Genomic DNA, 19,675 nt, shown 5'->3' with positions numbered 1-19,675 from the left:
AAAACTAATTTATTTGTTGTTCTTTCTTGTTACTTAATACACAAAATCTGATAATATTTTATAAAATTATTATGTAAAACATTTATTTCCGTTTTAGACTCCAGCGGGTGGTGAAAGAAGCTGGCAGAATTATTGGAACAAGTCTGCCAGAGATCAGTAATATCTTCCCCACTCGCTGTCTGAGGAGGGCGCACAGTATCCTGCGGGACCAACATCACCCTGCGCGCCACCTTTTCCATCTGCTGCCCTCAGGGAGAAGGTACAGGTCTATACAGGCCAGAACATCCAGACTGGCCAACAGCCTGTATCCACAGGCTGTGAGGCTCCTGAACTCTCTGCCCCCCTCTCACGGACAATAACCATATCCAACTTCTTAATAGCAATGAACTGGTCTGCATTGGTGCATCATATCTTTATTCTCTTCCCCCTCCTGCCCCCCCCCCCCTCTTTCTTAAATAGATAACTATCATATCTGATATCATATCTCACAGTACAATAATATTGAATGGGTTGCATTGTTGTATTTTGTCATGTTTCTCAGGTCTTTGTCTGAATTTCTACGAACATTATTGCTAAGGATTGTCTTATTGCATTGGAGTCACACTGGGTTAAATATGTACACTTGGGTTTTAAGGGGTATTTATTATTTTCTTCTTTTTTTTTGGGTTGTATGGAAGCCCCAAACGCAATTTCATTGTTCTTGACAATGACAATAAATAAATAAATACTAAATACTAAAAATAGATTGCGGCTTTTTAATCCCCTCAATTTTTTTTTTAACCATTTACGCCTCTTTTACGTTTTTTTGTTGTTATTGTTTGTTTTCTTTTTTGGTTGGATGGATTTTTTGTTTATCATAAATGATTATATTTTTATATATCTTATATATCTCAATGCGGAAACGCTCCTGTAAGGTGAGTCACATGACCGTGTCCCCAACCGAAGCCAGTAAATATCAGGCTAGCTAGCAGTCTGTTAGCTACTCCCAGTTCCAGTAGATCAGACCATGTTTTTTCAGCTGTCATCGGCCAGTTGTCAGTCCAGCGTGTGTAGCCTGTTCGGTGGTGCTTTTCGTTAAGCGATGACCTCCCAGTAAGAGAGACTCCGTCCTTTAAAAAAAAATCAGCTCTGTAGACTTGGCTGGCTTTACAGGTTAGCTTAGCGCTAGCAAGCTGCGTCCAGAGGAGGTGTCGTTGCTAGTGACTATGCAAGGGGAAACCACGACGATCCGAATCACGGAAAACGAAGGCAAGCTGGATGTATATCCCCAGAACAGGACCCCGAGCTCGGGGAGAGCGAGTGCCAAAAGCTGGCAGTACAGGTTAGTTTGTTCCGCTAGCAGCTAATTTAGTGTTGTCAGGAGCACTTCGTTGACCCGGACAGCACAACAACCTACTCTTTTTCAGTAGTGTTTAAGTGTGTATTTGGTTCTCAGGTATACAAGCTGAGTCAGAGGAATGCTCTGTGATTGAATTGTGTATTTACCTTGCTGTGTTTATGGGCGTGTGCTCACTGCCTGTATCATTTTATGAGTGTCTCCTTTTGCCCCATAATACCAGCGATCACATGGAGAATATTGATGGCTACCTGATGAAATATACCAACCTGGTGACAGGCTGGCAGTACAGGTGAGTTCTGACCCAACTTCATGTGACATAAGTCATCTCAATGAGCATTAAAGACCTTACAGTTTTATAGGGACAAAGTACCTTTGTGTGTGTGTTTATGTGTTTCTAACTTACCAAACAAAAATGTAAGGTGTGACTGTGATAAAAAGTCATATCATGGACAGCAGACTAAGCCAGTGTTGTTTGATTTCAGGTTCTTTGTCTTGAACAACGAGGCGGGCCTGCTTGAGTATTTTGTCAATGAGCAGTCACGGCCACAGAAGCCCCGTGGCATGCTCCCTTTGGCGGGGGCCGTCATTTCCCCGAGTGATGAGGACTCGCATACCTTCACTGTCAATGCCATCAGTGGGGAGCAGTACAAGCTCAGGGGTGAGGATCTGGCAGCCATGAGTGCTCTAAGTTAATTTGGCTTTAGCTGGTGCTTCTGTGCTCCTTCCTGAGCTCTCCACCTTTTATTGATGCCTCCATTCTACTTTTTCTTTTCTTTGTTTTAAAGCTCAGCCTTGCTCTCATTAACTTCCATCTTGTTCCTGCTGTATTGATCTGGATGTTTTTCCATTATCTGCTGCCGGTGATGCAGAAGCACACAGGAATCAATGCTGAGTATGATTACTGTAGAGTTACTGTAACAAGGTTGTGTTCTTCTTCTCCTGTGTGTGTGTGTGTGTGTGTGTGTGTGTGTGTGTGTGTCAGCCTCTGATGCCAAAGAGAGGCAGCACTGGGTCAGCAGGCTACAGATCTGCACGCAGCACCACACAGAGGCCATGGGGAAGGTAAGACTGACAGTGCCGAGTGTGTTTATACCTGAAAAGAGGCACATGACCATAATTTGTACCATGGTTGGTTTACACTGGATCATTCTTCTGTCAAGAATATATAGTTTTAAAAATTTATCTTTAAAAGAAGAAGCATAATTAAGATAAAAACAAAAAAGTCAAAAATAAAAATCAGTTGAGGCAGGCTGCCTGTTACACTTTTGTTGGATATAATGACACAGTAGTTCAGTTCAATTCAATTTTGTTTGTGTAGCACCAAATAACCACAACAGTCACCTCAAGGCACTTTATATTGTAAGGTGAAGACTCCACGCTTTTCTTTCCAAGCTCCTTGGACTACGATGACCTGGAAGACTGAGAACCTTCACAGACGTAAAGACTCCACAATAATACAGAGAAAACCCCATATATCAGATGACTGCTTGTTAATAGAGGTATCCTATTAGCCAATCACATGACAGCTGCTCAGTGCATTTAGACACATAGAGTATGGTCAGGATGGCCTGCTGAGGTTCAAACTGAGCATCAGCAAGAAGGTGATTTAAGTGATTTTGAATGTTGCTTGGTTTGTTGGTCTACTGATCTGCTGGGATTTTCCCATACAGCCAATTCCTGGGTTTACAGAGAATGATCAGAGAGGGAAAATATCCCGACTGCTTCAGGCTCATAGGAATACAATAGTAATTCAAAACAATCACTTGTTACAAGCAAGGTATGCAGAAGAGCATCTCACCAGCAGCAGAAGACCACATCTGGTTCTTGTCCTGTTGGCAACTGAGGTTGCGGTTCACGCATGTTTGCCAAAATTGAACAATAGAAGACTGGAAAAACATTGCCTGATCTGATGAGTCTCAATTTTTGCTGCAACATTTGGTTGCAGCAAAAATTATAACCACAGTGTACTCATCAACTCATGGCTGCTTTGAGAAGATTAACACACGATGTCACAAACTGATTTCTTGAACATAACAATGAGTTCATTGCACTCATTATGTCTGTGGAAATATTCTTATCCTTGAAAGGATGAGTCAAAATCGCCATCAGATTTATGGCTCAGGTAATGGCCGATCTGTGTGTTTCTTACTAAATCTAACCGATTCTAAATTAGAAGGGTCGTGATCGCTGCATGCAGTTTGTAGACGGGCACACCACCATTTTTCTGTAAGGAAACACGTGAAAGCAGAGAGAGAAGTGACAATGTTGTAAGCCCACAGAAGCACCACTAAAGCAACAAGGAAAGAGAAGGAAGTCTGACTGGCATGAAATCGTGCTAAAGTTTGCTTTGTAAGCTCTTATCAGATAATGCGTCTGCAGCTGTGTGAGCAGTTTGTGCAGATATTTGTGTCTGCGAGCAGTGATGACTGTGCAGAAAACACATTTTCATAAGCTCAAAACTCGGTGTGCTTACAAAATAAAAGCTAAAGGCGTATGGCTGCCTTGATGCATGAAGCTTTGTACTTTACCTTCATGTCCAGGATCTTTATCTAGATTTGCATATTAGCATATTTGCAGATTTTTAAAAAAAAAAGAAGTTTATAGTAAAAACCTGGAAAACTCATCCGATGTGAAATGTGCACTCCAGAGACAGCAGCTCAGTCAGTCCTGTCTGTCTTTAAAGGCTTGTAAACCATGAACAGCTATGTTTTACTTCAAAGTCCATCTTTGACATCATTGTCAAAGTCAAAATCATCATTTTTTTTCTGTGCTGATGAGCAGTGACACAATGCTCTTTCATTAGTATTTTTTGGTTTTTGGAGCAGAAAACCCATGCTGCTGCACACCTTTAGGCTCTAAAGGCCCTTAAATGGCTGCTGATCTGTCAATAAATGTGCAGCAGTGAAACAGCCGGACAGTACTTTGGTATTAAAACTGTTAGGGTGTTGTAAAAACTTCCTCAGCAAAATCTATGACTCATGAGCGGATGTGACAGTTTCCTGTTTTCCTTTCACATGTGCCAAAGGAGGCAATCCAACAGAGTTAGAACAGTATCGGTGTTTATGTAAAGAAATATCAGCTTCCAGCCTGTTTGTAAGTGCAGCAAGCAGCAGTATTGATCTGGATATTGATCTCCAGATTGCTGTGCAGCCCGTGGCCCATTTTAATGGTCTGGAGGTGGCCAAGTTTAGGAAAAATGAGCAAAGATGTGCAAAAATATAAGAAAAATGTTTTTAAGTGCATCACTGGATTCAGGCCAACCAACAGCAGGGGAACTGAGGGAGGTGAGAATAGAGCCGACGAGTTGAATCTGTTTTTCAATAGATTCGACACCACAGTGTCTGCTCCCACCCCCACAACCTCACCTGTAGTCAGCCTGGAATCCAGAGCCACACCACTGTGCCAGCCTCTCTCTTCACATGTTGCCTCCTGTGAGATTCCTGACACCCCTCCCCCACCCATCACCTTCACTCAATACCAGGTTGAGATGCAAATGAGGAGACTTCACTCAGGCAAGTCTGCTGGACCAGACGGAGTGAGTCCCCTTGTCCTCAAGACCTGTGCCCCCCAGCTGTGTGGAGTCTTTCATAAACTGTTTATGCTGAGTCTGAGTCTGCAGAGGGTCCCGGTGATGTGGAAGACATCATGCCTCGTCCCTGTACCAAAGACGCCACGTTCCAGTGGCCCCCAGGATTACAGGCCCGTGGCACTGACCTCCCACATCATGAAGACCCTGGAAAGGCTCATCCTGGACCAGCTGCGACCCATAGTAAGACCACACCTGGATCCCCTTCAGTTCGCTTATCAGCCTCGTCTCGGAACTGAGGACGCCATCATCTACCTGCTCAATCGTGTCTACACCCATCTGGACCAGCCGGCGAGCACTGTGAGGGTCATGTTTTTTGACTTTTCCAGTGCTTTCAACACCATCAGGCCGACCCTCCTGGGTGATAAGTTAGCAGCGATGCAGGTGGATGCTTCTCTGGTGTCCTGGATTGTTGATTACCTGACAGGAAGACCACAATATGTACGTCTCCCACAGTGTGTGTCTGACAAGGTGATCAGCAACACAGGGGCACCACAGGGGACTGTCCTCTCCCCCTTCCTCTTCACCCTCTACACCACAGACTTCAGCCACTGCACAGAGACCTGCCATCTTCAGAAGTTTTCTGATGACTCTGCGGTGGTTGGATGCATCAGCAGGGATGATGAGACAGAGTACCGGGCTGTGGTCGACTCCTTTGTCACGTGGTGTGAGCAGAATCATCTGCAGCTCAACGTGGCAAAGACCAAGGAACTGATCGTGGACTTCAGGAAGACCAGGAAACACTTGACCCCTGTTTCAATCCAGGGGGTCAGTGTTGACATTGTGGAGGACTATAAATACCTTGGAGTACACATTGACAATAAACTGGACTGGGCTAAAAACACCACAGCACTTTACAGAAAGGGCCAGAGTCGTCTCTATTTTTTGAGGCGACTGAGGTCCTTCAACATCTGCCAGAAAATGCTGAGGATTTTCTATGAGTCTGTTGTGGCCAGTGCGATCCTCTATGCTGTTGCATGCTGGGGGAGCAGGCTGAGGGTCGCAGATGCCAACAGACTTAATAAACTAATCCGTAAGGCCAGCAATGTTGTGGGGATGGAGCTGGACTCCCTCAAGGTGGTGTCGGAGAGGCGGATGCTGTCCAAGATAAAGACAATGTTGGATAACACCTCCCACCCACTCCATGACATGCTGGTCAGTCACAGGAGCTCGTTCAGTGAGAGACTGAGATTACCGAAAAGCACCACTGAACGACACAGGAAATCATTCCTGCCTGTGGCCATCTCCCTGTACAACGCATCCACTTAACACACTGTTTGCTGCTATAACTACACATGTTTCTTTTCCAAATATTTATTTATGAGTGACTTATGTATGTATGTATGTATGTATATATATATGTATATATTGTACTATTCTTAGTTAGTGTATTGTCTGTCTTGTCTTAATGTTGGTTTAAAATGGAGCACTGTAACAAAAAATAATTTCCCCCAGGGATCAATAAAGTATTCTGATTCTGATTCTGATAAACCACAGAGCCTGGGAGCCGGAGCTGGCCTGGTAAAGACGGTGATCCAGGCCCAATGACAGCTTTGAAAAATTAGAAGTTTGGACTTTTAAGTTTTTAAGTTGGTCATAGGGGTCATATGATTTTCTGTTTTCTTTGTATTATTTCTTTGTGTCTTTACCTTACAGTATGACGCACCTTTAGGCAATTGTTGATTTGACTATATAAATAAAACTGAACCAAAGGTTCGGGCCAGTTTTGGAGATTCAAAAAAAAAATGAAAAAAAAAACCAAACCCAAAAACATAACAGGATTTTTTCCCTTTTACTAAAATAAAATAAAAAGTGTTTTATAAAATAATATACTTTCAGCATGTTTTGTGCTGTTAGTCCGGCATTTAAAAAAAACAACTTTTTGTTTGTTTACGTACGCTTACAAATTGAGGAAACAGTATGGAGTTCAGGGGCCATGAAAAAGCCTGATAAATATCAGTAGTTTACACTGCTTATAAAATGTTTTTGAAAGCTTTTATTTTGAAAAAACAATATGGTAGTGCAATACACCCCGTCTCATTTATAGCTAGAAACACTGCGCTGACCCATAAATGTAATGACTGTGCTGGTCTCCGTTCCTCAGAGTCAGCCTCCGTCAAAGTCCCGGAGTTACTCCACGGCGTCTCAGGGCAGCGGCAGCTCCCCGATGTCCATGCGCCGGCACAGCCAAAACCCCGCCTCTTTGTTCGGCTGGTCGCAGGTCAGAGGCTCGTCGGCCTACTCCAGTAAGAGGTCCCTGCTGCCCGACCACCTGATGGACGCAAGAGAGGTACACTTTGATCTGAAGAAGTCATAACTCACCGATTGGGGGGAACTTTTAGCCAAGACACAAACAGTGGGGGCTAAATCCCAAGGGACGCTAGTTGCGTGCTACATTTTATGATGATTAAAAAGACTGGATGAAGGCGCCGTGTTTGGACAAGATGAGCAGACAGAAAGCAGTGCTGGCACTCACTACAATGTTTCATTAAAGTTTAAACTCGAGGCCAAGTACAAGCAAAAAGTACAAGAAACATTTAGTTCCTACAAGGCACGCAGCGGTGAATGTGAAATATTTAAGAGGCGCTTTAGAGCAGGACTTTAGCTCACTGAGATTTGTTTAGTCATGAGCTTTAGTAGTCTCTCTCTGAGCCAGTTTAATGCTGCAGATTGTCCACAAGGGGGCACTCTCATGTTTATTTAACTTGAGTGGGATACAGCAGGTTTTTGTTCTAATCAGCAAGGTGTAAATATGTTTTTCCCTTGAATTAATCAGAACGTGATAGTTAAACAAAGGCACTGAGTCAAAATCAGCAGAGCTGCCTGCACAGGTAGTTAATCACGGTCCTGTGAGGCTTTGCCCTTATTAAAAATAACCACGACATCCTTGTATTTCCAGATGATGAGCCAAGCCCAGGGTCAGCACAAAGACCTGATGCAGGGCATTGAGGGCCTGCCTGTGACTCCTGGCCTTTCCCCCCTGGACCAGGACCTGCTGATGCTCAAGGCCACTTCCATGGCCACCATGAACTGCCTCAATGAGTGCCTGCACATCCTCCACCTGCAGCAGGTGGCCCGACAGAGAAGCTCCCTAGGAGGTACGTGGAGGGATGTGGTGGGTTGTTGTTGTTACCTTTTGTGTTTGTCACAAAAGGTAACAACACGTAAGTTGAACTGTATATGTTAAAGTACCTGGATTACGTTAAGGGTGTGCTAATTAATGATGGTACACTAAAAGCTCAAACTCAGTTTAGTTCATCTGGACCCAGGCTGGCAGTCAGAGAGCTTTTGGCCAGCACGAGTTTCTACAAACAGAATACTTACAAAGGTGGGACGGCTTGTAAAATGATCTGCAAACCTCATAAACCTGCATTTTATTCATAGAACATAGAAACATTTTCTTTCTCAGTTTGCACATTTGACATGGTTTCTATTGCTGTATTGTGTTCAGGCAGCATGGACACGCAACTTTATTTAGTTGAACTCATATAGCACTAAATTCCAACTTTGTCTCAAGGGGCTTTATTTTGTAGTGTAAAGACTCTACAATAGTACACAAACCCCCAACAATCATATGACCCCCTATAAGCAAGCCCTTGGTGACAATGGGAAGGAAACACACCTGTTCAACTTGAAGGAACCTCTGGCCACCTGTCAATTGTAGTTTTGACGTAATTTTGAGTCCCTCGTGGTGCTTTATGGTCAAAATCACCTGCTACTGTGGTACTGAGTCGTCCCAAACACTGTCCCTCTGCACCACCTCCATCTTATCCCTTTATTGACCAACCCTTTATATTTACCAGTAAAATTGACCATGGGTTCAATAAAGGGTTAAATAAATTCTATATAAACTCAAGTTAAATTTTAAGTTCAGTAAATACATGATGTTTGGGAAGTGGGTGTTAAATATTTATGTCTCTACTGGGCACGCAATCCTAAGAACAAATCATAGTCTTGCTCATGCAGTGTCTGCACCCAATCTAGGCGGTTAGTTTGGCCGGACACTGGAATTATTCTGCATTATTGATGGGGTCACCTGTCCCCGTTTGTACCACCTGTCTCGCTGGTAATTGGATCTCAGATGGTTAAATATCCATCCGCAGCACCTCGAGGACAGCTCTGTTTTTAAGCTTCACATTAAAAATCATACAGTAAGGTGAAGGAGAGGAGACTCGCTGATCTTTTGTTAAAATGCCAGAAAACTCGTCCCACTTTTTCCACAGCGGATCTCGTTACTCGATGTATATTTCATCAGGCCGGACTCGCCACAGCAGCCAATCAGATTAAGTCTTCTGACGCACAAGGTGAATTTGAATTAGATCTGTCCTCTGCTATACGTACTTTTAAAGGGGGCGGAGGGGGGGGATGCCATACTGAGAGGGTTTAGCCAATCGGGGTGGGGGATGCTTCCAGAGTATCCTGATACCTGTCTTCACGGAGGAGTTGGGTTACACTCTTTTGGTCGACGGCAGCTCTCTGAGGAGCAGAAGCTCTGCCCGGTCAGCTGCAAGGCGATTGCGGGGCGCCGTGCGGTAAATGGTGGGCCGAGCTTAGCGCTACCTGTGCATGTAGGGGGGCCTCGGTCGGGTGGGAGGGAGGGGTAGGACCATGAGTACCTCTGAACCTGCACCTGTGCACTCCCCGTCCACTGCAGGACCCACCATTGAGTGGCTGGAGCCCAAACTGCCCGACATCCTGAAGAATGGCAGCAGCTCTCTGGGCAGCTTCGCGACAGGTGAGGGCCCGCTGGAGGGGAACCGCTTGGAGCTCAGCAGCCCCGAGTCCTGCAACTTCTCCGGGGTAAGACTGGGAGAGGGGAGAGGTTATCTGTGTCATGCTTGTTGCAGTTTTCTGTTAATGCTCTGTGAGACTGCCTCGTTTTAAAATCAGTCATACAAAAAAACTTTAATTTCTTCCCTCCTCTCTCCTCACAGGAACAGGAAGACATAGATGCAGAGGATGAATTGGAGGACTCCTTTACGGACAAGGAGGAGGACCTGGGTGCCGTGGAGGAGGAACGGAGCGTCATCCTACACCTGCTGTCGCAGCTGAAGCTGGGGATGGACCTCACGCGGGTAGGTCAAGTTCCCATATCAGCAAAAACAATCCCTCTGAGACGCCAGCACGAACGGGTCTTTGATAAGGCTCGCTTGGCTGTAACAGAGGAGGATTTTCCCGGAGCGAGAGGAGTTTCTTGTATCAATAAACACAGAGTTCAAAGCACATTGCGTCACAGTGAGGCGTGAAATGCTGCCAAGATTCCCTTCTGATTGGTTTTGAATGCAATTTCACAGAATTCTGGTAAAGAATAAACCAAAATGAGGAGTTCACACCATGTTCATCTGCAGCTAAATAAACCATTTTTTAACAGTGTACTGATACACAGTTAAAAGTATGTGGTAAGATTGTTCCACACGTATTTCAGCCTTGACTCAGCAACTGTTACACAGAAACACTGCCTTTCACTTCTTAGGTTGTTTTTTTTTTTTTCTTTTTTCAAATAAATCCTCCTGTGCTTTTCATGCATCATTATAAAAAAAACAAACCCTGCAAACTTTTCTAATGTAACACAAAAAGATCAACATCATTTACTGCAGTCATTGTGTCCTGATCAGTCCTTATGGTCCAGTAACGGTCAAAGACGCTGATACTGGTGTACTGGTGCTTTGTAACTTAGCTGTTTAACAGAAAATAGAAAGAACTATGGCTTAACACTGACATGTTGGTTATTGCCTGCATCTGTTGTGAAAAAGTATCTGCCACCTTCCTGATTTTTCTTTTTTTGCATATTTGACAGACGTGCATGTTTTAAATCAGACAAATTTTAATATTAGACAAAGATAATCTGAGTAAATACAAAATGTAGCTTTTAAATTCTTTAAATCATTTATTAAGGAACAAAAAAGTAACACAGACCTACCTGGTCCTATGTGGAAAAAGTTATATCCCTATAGTTTGGTCATTTTGCAGATCTAGTGACAAAACATTTGTCCCAGTGAAAAAGCAACATCCAGATGAACAATATTCCTTCCTGGGATGAGAACTGACTTTGACTGACTTTGTTTCTCAGCTGTTTCTTTAGATCGTGGCCTGATGTGTTGCTTTTTGAGATCTTTTCGCAATATTTTTGTGATTTTTGTGATATTGTATCGATACAGGGACAACAAATATTTATCTTGTTAAATAAATTAAAATACTCTTGGAATACTAGGAACAAAAGGGATCATCTCATGCACCATCATCCAGACATAATGTTAGCTAAGCAAACTAACACATTATCCAACATTGGGCGCACTTAGCTTGACAATTCAGATCAAGCTAATGGCTGAAAAGGACAAACTCCTTACATCCACCAAAGAGAGAAAATAATAATCAGCGGCTGCCTGGTGATTAAGTTGAATTTTTCACATTGTGCAATTGACTGTAGCTTGTGGTGATAATCAGTTGCCCAGAGCTTGAGGGTGTTGCACAGTCATGACCACGTTTGATCACAAAGTGATTGCGCAGGTCGCCTGCACCTTTGCAGTGTGACTTGGACCGACTGCAATCCCTTTGAGAGATTTCAAAGGTCTTTAAATAACTGCTGTCTGATTTATAAATGCAGACAGATTGCCAACATTTCGCCATCAGTCTGAATGAGTCTCTGTCATTGAGCACAACTCGAAGGGACTCGACTCAGCTGGCCTGTAGAACAGGAAGGCTGATCAATGAAAATGTAATTGTTAAATGTGAATTTCTGTCTATGCAGACAGCAACAGATATTTGTCACAGTTAAATGCTTATTAAATATCAGCCTGTGATGAGGCTGATATCTAGTAGCACAGTGCTGTATTCGAATTAAAGCTGCCCATGAAAGTAATTGAAGCTGTTTAAAAACCACATTTTGAGGCAGGATAAGGAGTCATGGTTGAAGTAAGCTCCTCATTCTTGGTAATTAGTTGTCAAGGACACGTGCTTAAACACCCTGACCCGAGGCTTACGCTGACACTCTTATCTTTCAGTGTCAGTTTGTTCCCGTAGTTCGATATCCTGCTCTTGAGTTTCTGATTTATCTCGTGGGTCCGCTGGCTTACCTCAGCTGGAACTCTAGTAAACACCCCATGATCCGCAGGGTCACGTCCTGTCTACGTCTTTTCACCTCCTCATTGCACTATATTTTTCTGCCTAACCTGAGCTAATTTAGAAGCATCCTCAGACTCAGTTTGTTAATGCAGTATGTTCCAGAAGATGTGATTTAAAATCTCTTCTCTTGTCCATTTTACTTGTAGGTGGTCCTCCCCACCTTCATTCTCGAGAAGCGCTCTCTGCTGGAGATGTACGCAGACTTCATGTCCCATCCGGATCTCTTTGTGACCATCACAGACGGCAGCAGTCCGGAGGACCGCATGGTCCGGTTTGTGGAGTACTACCTCACCTCCTTCCACGAGGGCCGCAAAGGCGCCATTGCCAAAAAACCCTACAACCCCATCATTGGCGAGACCTTCCACTGCTCCTGGAAGGTGCCCAAGAGACCAGACGCCTCCAAGGAGCCTTCACAGGGAAGCCCCGACCCCACTGCTTCCAGCCAGGACTCCTACCAAGTGCGCTTTGTGGCGGAGCAGGTTTCCCATCATCCCCCTGTGTCTGGTTTCTACGCCGAATGCCAGGAGAGGCGGATGTGTGTGAACACACATGTGTGGACCAAGAGCAAGTTCATGGGCATGTCCATTGGGGTATCGATGGTGGGGGAAGGTAAGGCAGCACAATTTTTAAAAAAAACTGTGTTCTGCGAGGTTGGCAGCAGGAGTGGAAACACGAGCTGTTTTTACACATAGAGCACATGTAGGAGGCCCGCTCACCAGCAGCGAGTGCAGCGGGGGGTTAGCTCCTCTGCACTCTCATTCACACAGGCTTTGTCTGATCTGACTTCTCCCCATTTTAATTCTCACCTGCACCTCGATTGGATGTCTAAAAAAGTTCAGGGGCGCGCTGCATTGGAAACATTAGATGTTTTCACACATGAACTCGAGATGGCGTCAGCAGAATCAGGTTGGCTTCTTATCTAAAGTTCTCACTTCTCACGTGTAGCAGAAAGCAAGAGATGGCCCGCCTCAGATGTGTTTTCACTGCTGGAAGTAATCTGTTTGGCTCAGGTGGAGCATGCTGAGTTCTGGCAAGTTACCTGCTCTCTTCTCACGTGCACAATATCATGATGTGTGCTGTGGAGCTGGCAAGTCGCTATCTCACCTCCTCCTCAGACCTCGAGGCCGCAGTGCCAAAAAAGCCTTTCCATACACAGCTGTAACTGACAATAGAAGTGAGGTGCCCCCAACTCCCTTACTCCTCAGTTTGGTTTTAGTTTTATCTTAAAGCCCTCTTATTACCAAAAGCAGCAGTGTAATTAATTTAGGACTAAATTCTGGTGTATCAGGTGTCATAGTTGGTGTACATTCTCATTTGACTATTAATGCATTTCTTAATAAAAGTATTTCTCTCTTGTCCTTGTTAATAAAAATGTAGGACAGGACATGTTTGTACTTTACTGTGTAGGGCCTCAACCACAGAAGCATCTCTGTCATTTCCTCTGTCACCCAGTACAGACAAATAAGGGAAGTGTCGTGGTTGTGCATCGGTATTGTGCAGAGGCTGTGCACAGCTTTGCAGACTGTCGTCTACATGCCATTGCTGTTTACCGTCACCAGGTGGCAGCATCAAAATTAGGTGGTACAGCCGACCTGTGAGATCCAGCTGCTCTTGATGTTGTTTATCAGTCAACCAGCTGCTGAAAAGAACAAAGTTAAAACCATTTCCATCACCATTTGACCTAAACCTGCCGTCATCCTTGTTGGGCTGCAGGCTCCTTTTGACCATTTCTGCGGTAGGGCTGTTGCAATACTAACATTTCAGACTTGGTTGAGTATTTTCCTGGATATTTCTATCATTATTAATACCACAGGGTGGAAAAAGACAAAAGAAAGATTCGACTGTATTCTTATTTATTGTTGCTGGGTAATACATTACATAGTACACCCCTCATATCTCTTTGTTACAACTGGCAGAAACCTTGTAACTCTTGTTTCTGTATTTATTCTTCCAGGTTGTCTGTATTTGCTGGAGCACGATGAGGAGTACACCTTCACGCTGCCCTGCGCCTATGCTCGCTCCATCCTCACCGTTCCCTGGGTGGAACTTGGCGGCAAAGTCACCATCAACTGCGCCAAGTCGGGTTACTCGGCAGTCATTACTTTCCAGACTAAACCCTTTTATGGAGGCAAATTACACAAGTAAGTCTTAGTTTTTATATCCACAACAAGAAGTAAAAGAAATGTATTTAATGTGGTTGCAATGATTGTCATTATATCAATATATGTGGTTTGAATCGTATCAGATTATGAGCTTGTGTTCCTTTTTGCCCATTGGGATCCATTTTCAGAAAGTTATGTTGTTATGCTGATGATGCTCAATTTTATTTACCACCAAAGTGCAACAACTTCCAAGCAGTTACTGCTTCGTTTCTTGGAAAACAAAAAAGTTTAACTTCAAACTGAAAAGCAGAAAAACCCCCAGAGGTGACCTTATTTGGTCATTGAGACGATGCTTTCATTCATTCAATGAAATGTGCTCTCTAAATGAACCGAACTTGACTATGTGACCAGGTGAACTACTAGCAATACTATGACAGTATTCAATTTAATTCAGTTTTATTTATATAGCACCAAATCACAACAACAGTTCCCTCAAGGAGCTTTATGTTGTAAGGTAAGGATCCTACGGTAATACAAAGAAAACAGATAATCCTATAACCCCATGACCAAGCGTTTTGGCAACAGTGGGAAGGAAAAACTCCCTTTTAACATTCAGAAACCTCCAGCAGAACCAGACTCTGGGAGGGTCGGCCATCTGATGCGACTAGTTGGGGATGTTGGCAGTAAGACGAGTTTTTGATTGCCAGTTCTGCAGCTCTTTAAAATAAGTGTCCAAGATGGGCGTTTATATCTAAACAAATCCTCAAAATTGCATGTTTGTATTAATTCGGTCCTCCTACCACACGTTTAGGGTAACAGCAGAGGTGAAGCACAACTCCACCAATGCAGTGGTGTGCCGCGTACAGGGCGAGTGGAACGGCGTCTTGGAGTTCAGCTTCACTAACGGAGAGACGAGGGTGGTCGACGTCACCAGGCTGCCTGTGACGAAGAAGCACGTGCGGCCAGTAGAGAAGCAAGGACCGACTGAATCCAGGTCAGATGAAATTGAAGTTGAAGGAGCGAACTTGCAGTGTATTTAATAGCGTTTGCTGAAACATTTCGATCCTTTGCAGGCGCCTGTGGCAGCACGTGACCGAGGCTTTACGGCAGAAAGACGTCGAGAAAGCCACTGAGCATAAGACGGTCCTCGAGGAGAGGCAGCGGACAGAAGAGAGGCACCGTGTCGAGACAGAAACCCCCTGGAGGACCCGATACTTTGACAGAGAGGTGAGCAGTGGTGATTTATTAGGTTTCTGCTGATACAGCAGCTGGTATTTACTGCATAGGAAGTCATATTGAATCATATAACTGCCACATTGAAGATCTTACAACTTATATACACAAAATATTTGAATTGCATGAGTTAAAAAAAAAAAAAAAAAAAAAAACTTCTCAGAGGAGTTTCCACACATTAGTTTGATGCCCATTGTTTGGCAAAAATGTTGAAATCAAATACTTTGCAGCCTCAACTTAACAGTCTGGTGTTTTGTCTAACTTTATCAGGGTAAACAATTATGCTATCTCACTGCAGACGCTTCATTATCACTGATACGTGATGCCACACTGACTCTCGTCTCTCCTCCTGCAGGGTGAAGGTTGGGTTTATCACAAGCCACTTTGGAAAAACTCTACATTCAAATCCTAGTTTCTTCAGCCCTCTCCTATCTTGGATGTTGATATTGTAGATTCAGGAGTGTGTGTGTGTGTGTGTGTGTGTGTGTGTGTGTGTTTGTGAGTGTGCCGGAGTGTGTCTGCGTGCACACACGCATGTGGCCGTTGGTTATGAAATGACAAGCATGACCTGCACTGACGTACAGACGAATGCGACGCTGAGGGGGGAGAAGGACCGAGACGGCATGACCGAAGGTGTTCTCGAATCTCTCACATGATGTTCAGGAAGAGTACAAGTTTTTGTACTGCAGATTAGGGTTGTTTTTTTTTTAAATAATCTAATGTCAATGAAAACATATTCTTGTACAGGTAATGGTACTCTATTTACACAGCCTTAAGATGATCTGATGAATGATACTCTGTTTGGACTCGGATGATCCACCTGGATATGGTTTCTTCTTCTTCTCCTCTTTTTAAACTGTGGTCTCACCTGAGGATAAAGGGACTTTTGGTGAATATCTTCTTTAAATAGGAAAGAAAATCCCCAAGTAACTGGAGAATACATCTCATAAAGCTGAATCTGTGTATTTGAGCTGATAAAACAGAAGTCATTCCCTCTGTCACTGGATGTATTTACTTACTCGTGGTGTTTTGATCTGAGCAGTACAGAAACATTTAGTGGATGCCTCCCAGAGTAATTATTAAACGGGGCAATTTCCCAGAGTATATACATAAAATAGCACATTGAGCAGTGCTTACAGAAATTTACGTACTTTAAAATGACAGATTTAAAGAAAAGTACTAAAAATTAAAAAATAACGGCATCTGAATACTGAACACTGAATTCACTCACTGTTTACTGTAGACTGCACTGCGTTTAATGTGTTTACTCTCATTTTATACATTTATTTATCTTGTCACTCTGAAGGAAAGGCCCCAGTCATATAGGCCTAGAGACAGGTTGGCAACCTGATGGCAACCACCAGTTGGTAGGTGGTGCTGGCAGTTGCAAAGAAGGTGCACTAGAACTGCTTTAGTTTCTAACATGTTGCTTATAGTTTGCTTGGAAGACACCAACTTGTCTGCAAACACTTTGCAATGGCTCTCTGAGCAGTAGTGAAACTATGAAGAGTGCAAAACAAGCCTGTAATAGAGACCGCTCACCCTCAAGGTGGAAGTTGAGTCCTTTAAAACATGTTTTCAGTAATAAGGCGTACTTTTACTTTGAATTTGAACGGTGTCTATTTCCAGTTTGCATCACATTCTCAATTCGTAGTTTCACTCCTGCTCAGAGAGTAGTTGGGAGACTGTTTGGATAACACCCAACGTTTCTTTGCACCAACTACTCACGACCTTTCACCGAAGCAATAACAAAGAGGTTATTGGTGCAGCACCCTATATCGCTTTGCGATCAGTTTTACCTTGCAACTGCTGGGAACCACTCCCCAAGCAGTTTGGAAATATGCCCCCCTCCCCCAGTGACGAGAGGTTGCCTGGGGTTTCCAGGTGTGTGTAAGAAGCCTAAGATGTCCTTGGTGGCATCACTATGACTCTATTAGGGTTTTTTTTTTTGGGGGGGGGGGGTTTAAATCATAAAATTTAGTTCAAGCTCCCCTTTAAGCTGTAAGCAGATCTATCTTAGGGTTTGGTGATGGGTAAAATTCTCCAACAGTTCCAAATAGTTACCGTGTCCAGTAGTGGGTGCTGTGTTTGTGCAACATTTCCTCAGTAATGCATTGTGCCACGAGGTTTCCTTAACATCAACCGTACATTTCCAGAGGGGTGTACAACAAAGCAAGTTCAACAACCTAAAAACACGTTCACAGATCATCTGTTGTACTAATCAACTTTGTTAACCTTCGAACGTTATTGGATTTCATGACTTAAATAATCTGATATATTGGTTAGTTTTTCTTGAGATTTCCCTAATGTTTATGTATGATTGTTTATTAGCCGTTACTAAGGGCATTGCAGTTCAAAAATAATCTTGTTTTATTGTCACAAGTAATGGATTACTCTGTTACAGTCTGCTTGGATCAGTTGGTTATTGTTTGTGGCTTCCAATACGTTGCCAGCGGGAAGTTGCAGAGTGCCCTCTGGTGGACACACAACATCAACCCCTGGCAAGGCTGAAGGGTGTTTCTCTCATTTCTTTCTTCCCTACTTTATCACGTTTTCATTTTAACAGTTATTAATGGCAACAGATTAGCACATCGCTGACATTAGCTAATAGCTGAGATGAGCCAATAGCTAAGATTAGCGCTGCTCTGAAAATAACCTGCTCCACACCAGGTTGTTTGGCATAAGTTGCCATGGTGATTTATCCAGTTTGAACCCCCCCACACACACACACCTTTGTGATGCTGAAGACTTTGACTTTAGGCTAAACTTAGCTTGTTATCCTTTCATCTTGCTTCATAGTACACCCCTCAGGTCTGTACAGCAGAAGGAGGCACCACCTTGTGGCACTATTCAGCAATTGCACTTTACAAGCTAAATAATTCTCAAGAAGACAGACCACTAAAAGAACAAAACTTGCACATTGACACTCCCCATTGTAAGTGCTTAGTAGTGCATTCGTGAGCAACTATGATGCAGAGTTTTAGGTAAGTAGGTCAGACCAAAAAACAGTGTTTTAAAAGAGCTAAATGAGCACGTAACCAGCCAACATGTACACTGAATTTAACGCCAAGTTTAGTCAGTGTACGCCCTTGTTGATGATCACTATAAATTCCTTTAGAAACACAAAAAGTTTCCTTTCAAAGCTTCAGCTCTCAATTTAATGCTGAATGCTAATATTGATGTGGGTTTTGTTCACGTTGCTGGAACAGCATGTTGTAGACTGAAAATTAGCAAATTTTATTAAATAATTAAATGATTCAGTCGCAGGTGAATGCTTCTTAAAAGGACAAAAAAATGCTATGCCACTCTTCATGTCTTTTGCCTTTTTTCTTTGTGGTTTTGCAGTGTTTGGAAAAGTCCTGCAGCATGATTGCAAACTCACTTAAATTTCCTAATGTCTGTTGTGAAAGCTTTTAACCAAATTTGCTTCCTTTTGTAATGTAAATAAATATTTTCTTTAAATGTGTGTCCATCCCCGAGCTTGCCCTTCTTATTTCTGGAGTCACTTTGAGTACTTCATGTTCAATCAGTGTTTGTTTTCCTCTTTGATTCCACTCTACCGTGCTGTGATGTATACATGATATCCTGTATGTATCGCCTCCCTGCTAAAGCAACACGTTCTGAGAGCAGAAAGCCACCCTGCCATTGATAAGCTACCCCCTTCAAATCTCGGTGCCTTATGTAAACTCTTCATGTGCGTGTGCCGTCCAGCAAGGAGCACGGCACTCATCACCTACTTATCTGACCAATGCAATGATGTATGTATTGTTAACGTGTGTTTGATTTCTTTTTCTTTTTCTTTCTTTTTTTTAAATCAATGCTTGACGTCGAGACTTCGACTGAGCACTTTTACTAACGGTTTTGACATCCTCCTAGTTTTTGGATTCTGCTGGTTGTCTTACAGGTCTCTGAAATGCACTGAAGGAAACCTGGTATGGGGAAAAATGGATGTGTGAGATAATCTAATAAATGGTGTATCACTTGTATGCTGTGTCTGGTTCCTCTACTCATCAGCATTATTATTTATGTGAAAAAGGCTGATTTTAAGACATATTGGAAGCTACACCTGCACAACTCCAGAGTAGTTTCCCTTTTAACAAATGACCAGTACTATGCTGTGAAATCAAGTCTAGGAACTCATCAGCTTAGCCTTTGGCTTGGAGTTTCAACTCTACTCAGGACATCAACTTAAAGGGAGCTCTATTACACTCATATCCAGCTCCATTGTTGGACTCTACTAGAGTGGCTTTGCATGATTAACTGTTCAAAATAATCCATATTTATCACATTCAT

General features: G+C 43.2%; 1 protein-coding gene across 1 annotated transcript; it reads left to right on the top strand.

Annotated features, from left to right (window-relative positions):
* The first annotated feature begins 450 nt into the window (after positions 1-450).
* LOC146547265 (oxysterol-binding protein-related protein 11-like) lies at positions 451-19,368 on the top strand. The gene is made up of 13 exons (XM_085264299.1): positions 451-1,321; positions 1,560-1,628; positions 1,822-1,997; positions 2,322-2,401; positions 7,030-7,215; positions 7,825-8,023; positions 9,580-9,725; positions 9,860-10,000; positions 12,194-12,656; positions 14,002-14,188; positions 14,961-15,143; positions 15,223-15,376; positions 15,738-19,368. The coding sequence occupies exons 1-13, from the start codon at positions 1,206-1,208 to the stop codon at positions 15,792-15,794; spliced, it is 2,157 nt and encodes a 718-aa protein (XP_085120425.1). The 5' UTR covers positions 451-1,205; the 3' UTR covers positions 15,795-19,368.
* The last annotated feature ends 307 nt before the right edge of the window (positions 19,369-19,675 follow it).

This window comes from Mchenga conophoros, linkage group LG23 (assembly GCF_057382185.1).
Source record: "Mchenga conophoros isolate Kocher_MC1m ecotype Shallow Benthic linkage group LG23, M_conophoros_male_GT1.1, whole genome shotgun sequence".
Lineage (NCBI taxonomy): Eukaryota > Metazoa > Chordata > Actinopteri > Cichliformes > Cichlidae > Mchenga > Mchenga conophoros.
This window is presented reverse-complemented; position numbering and strand designations above follow the sequence as displayed.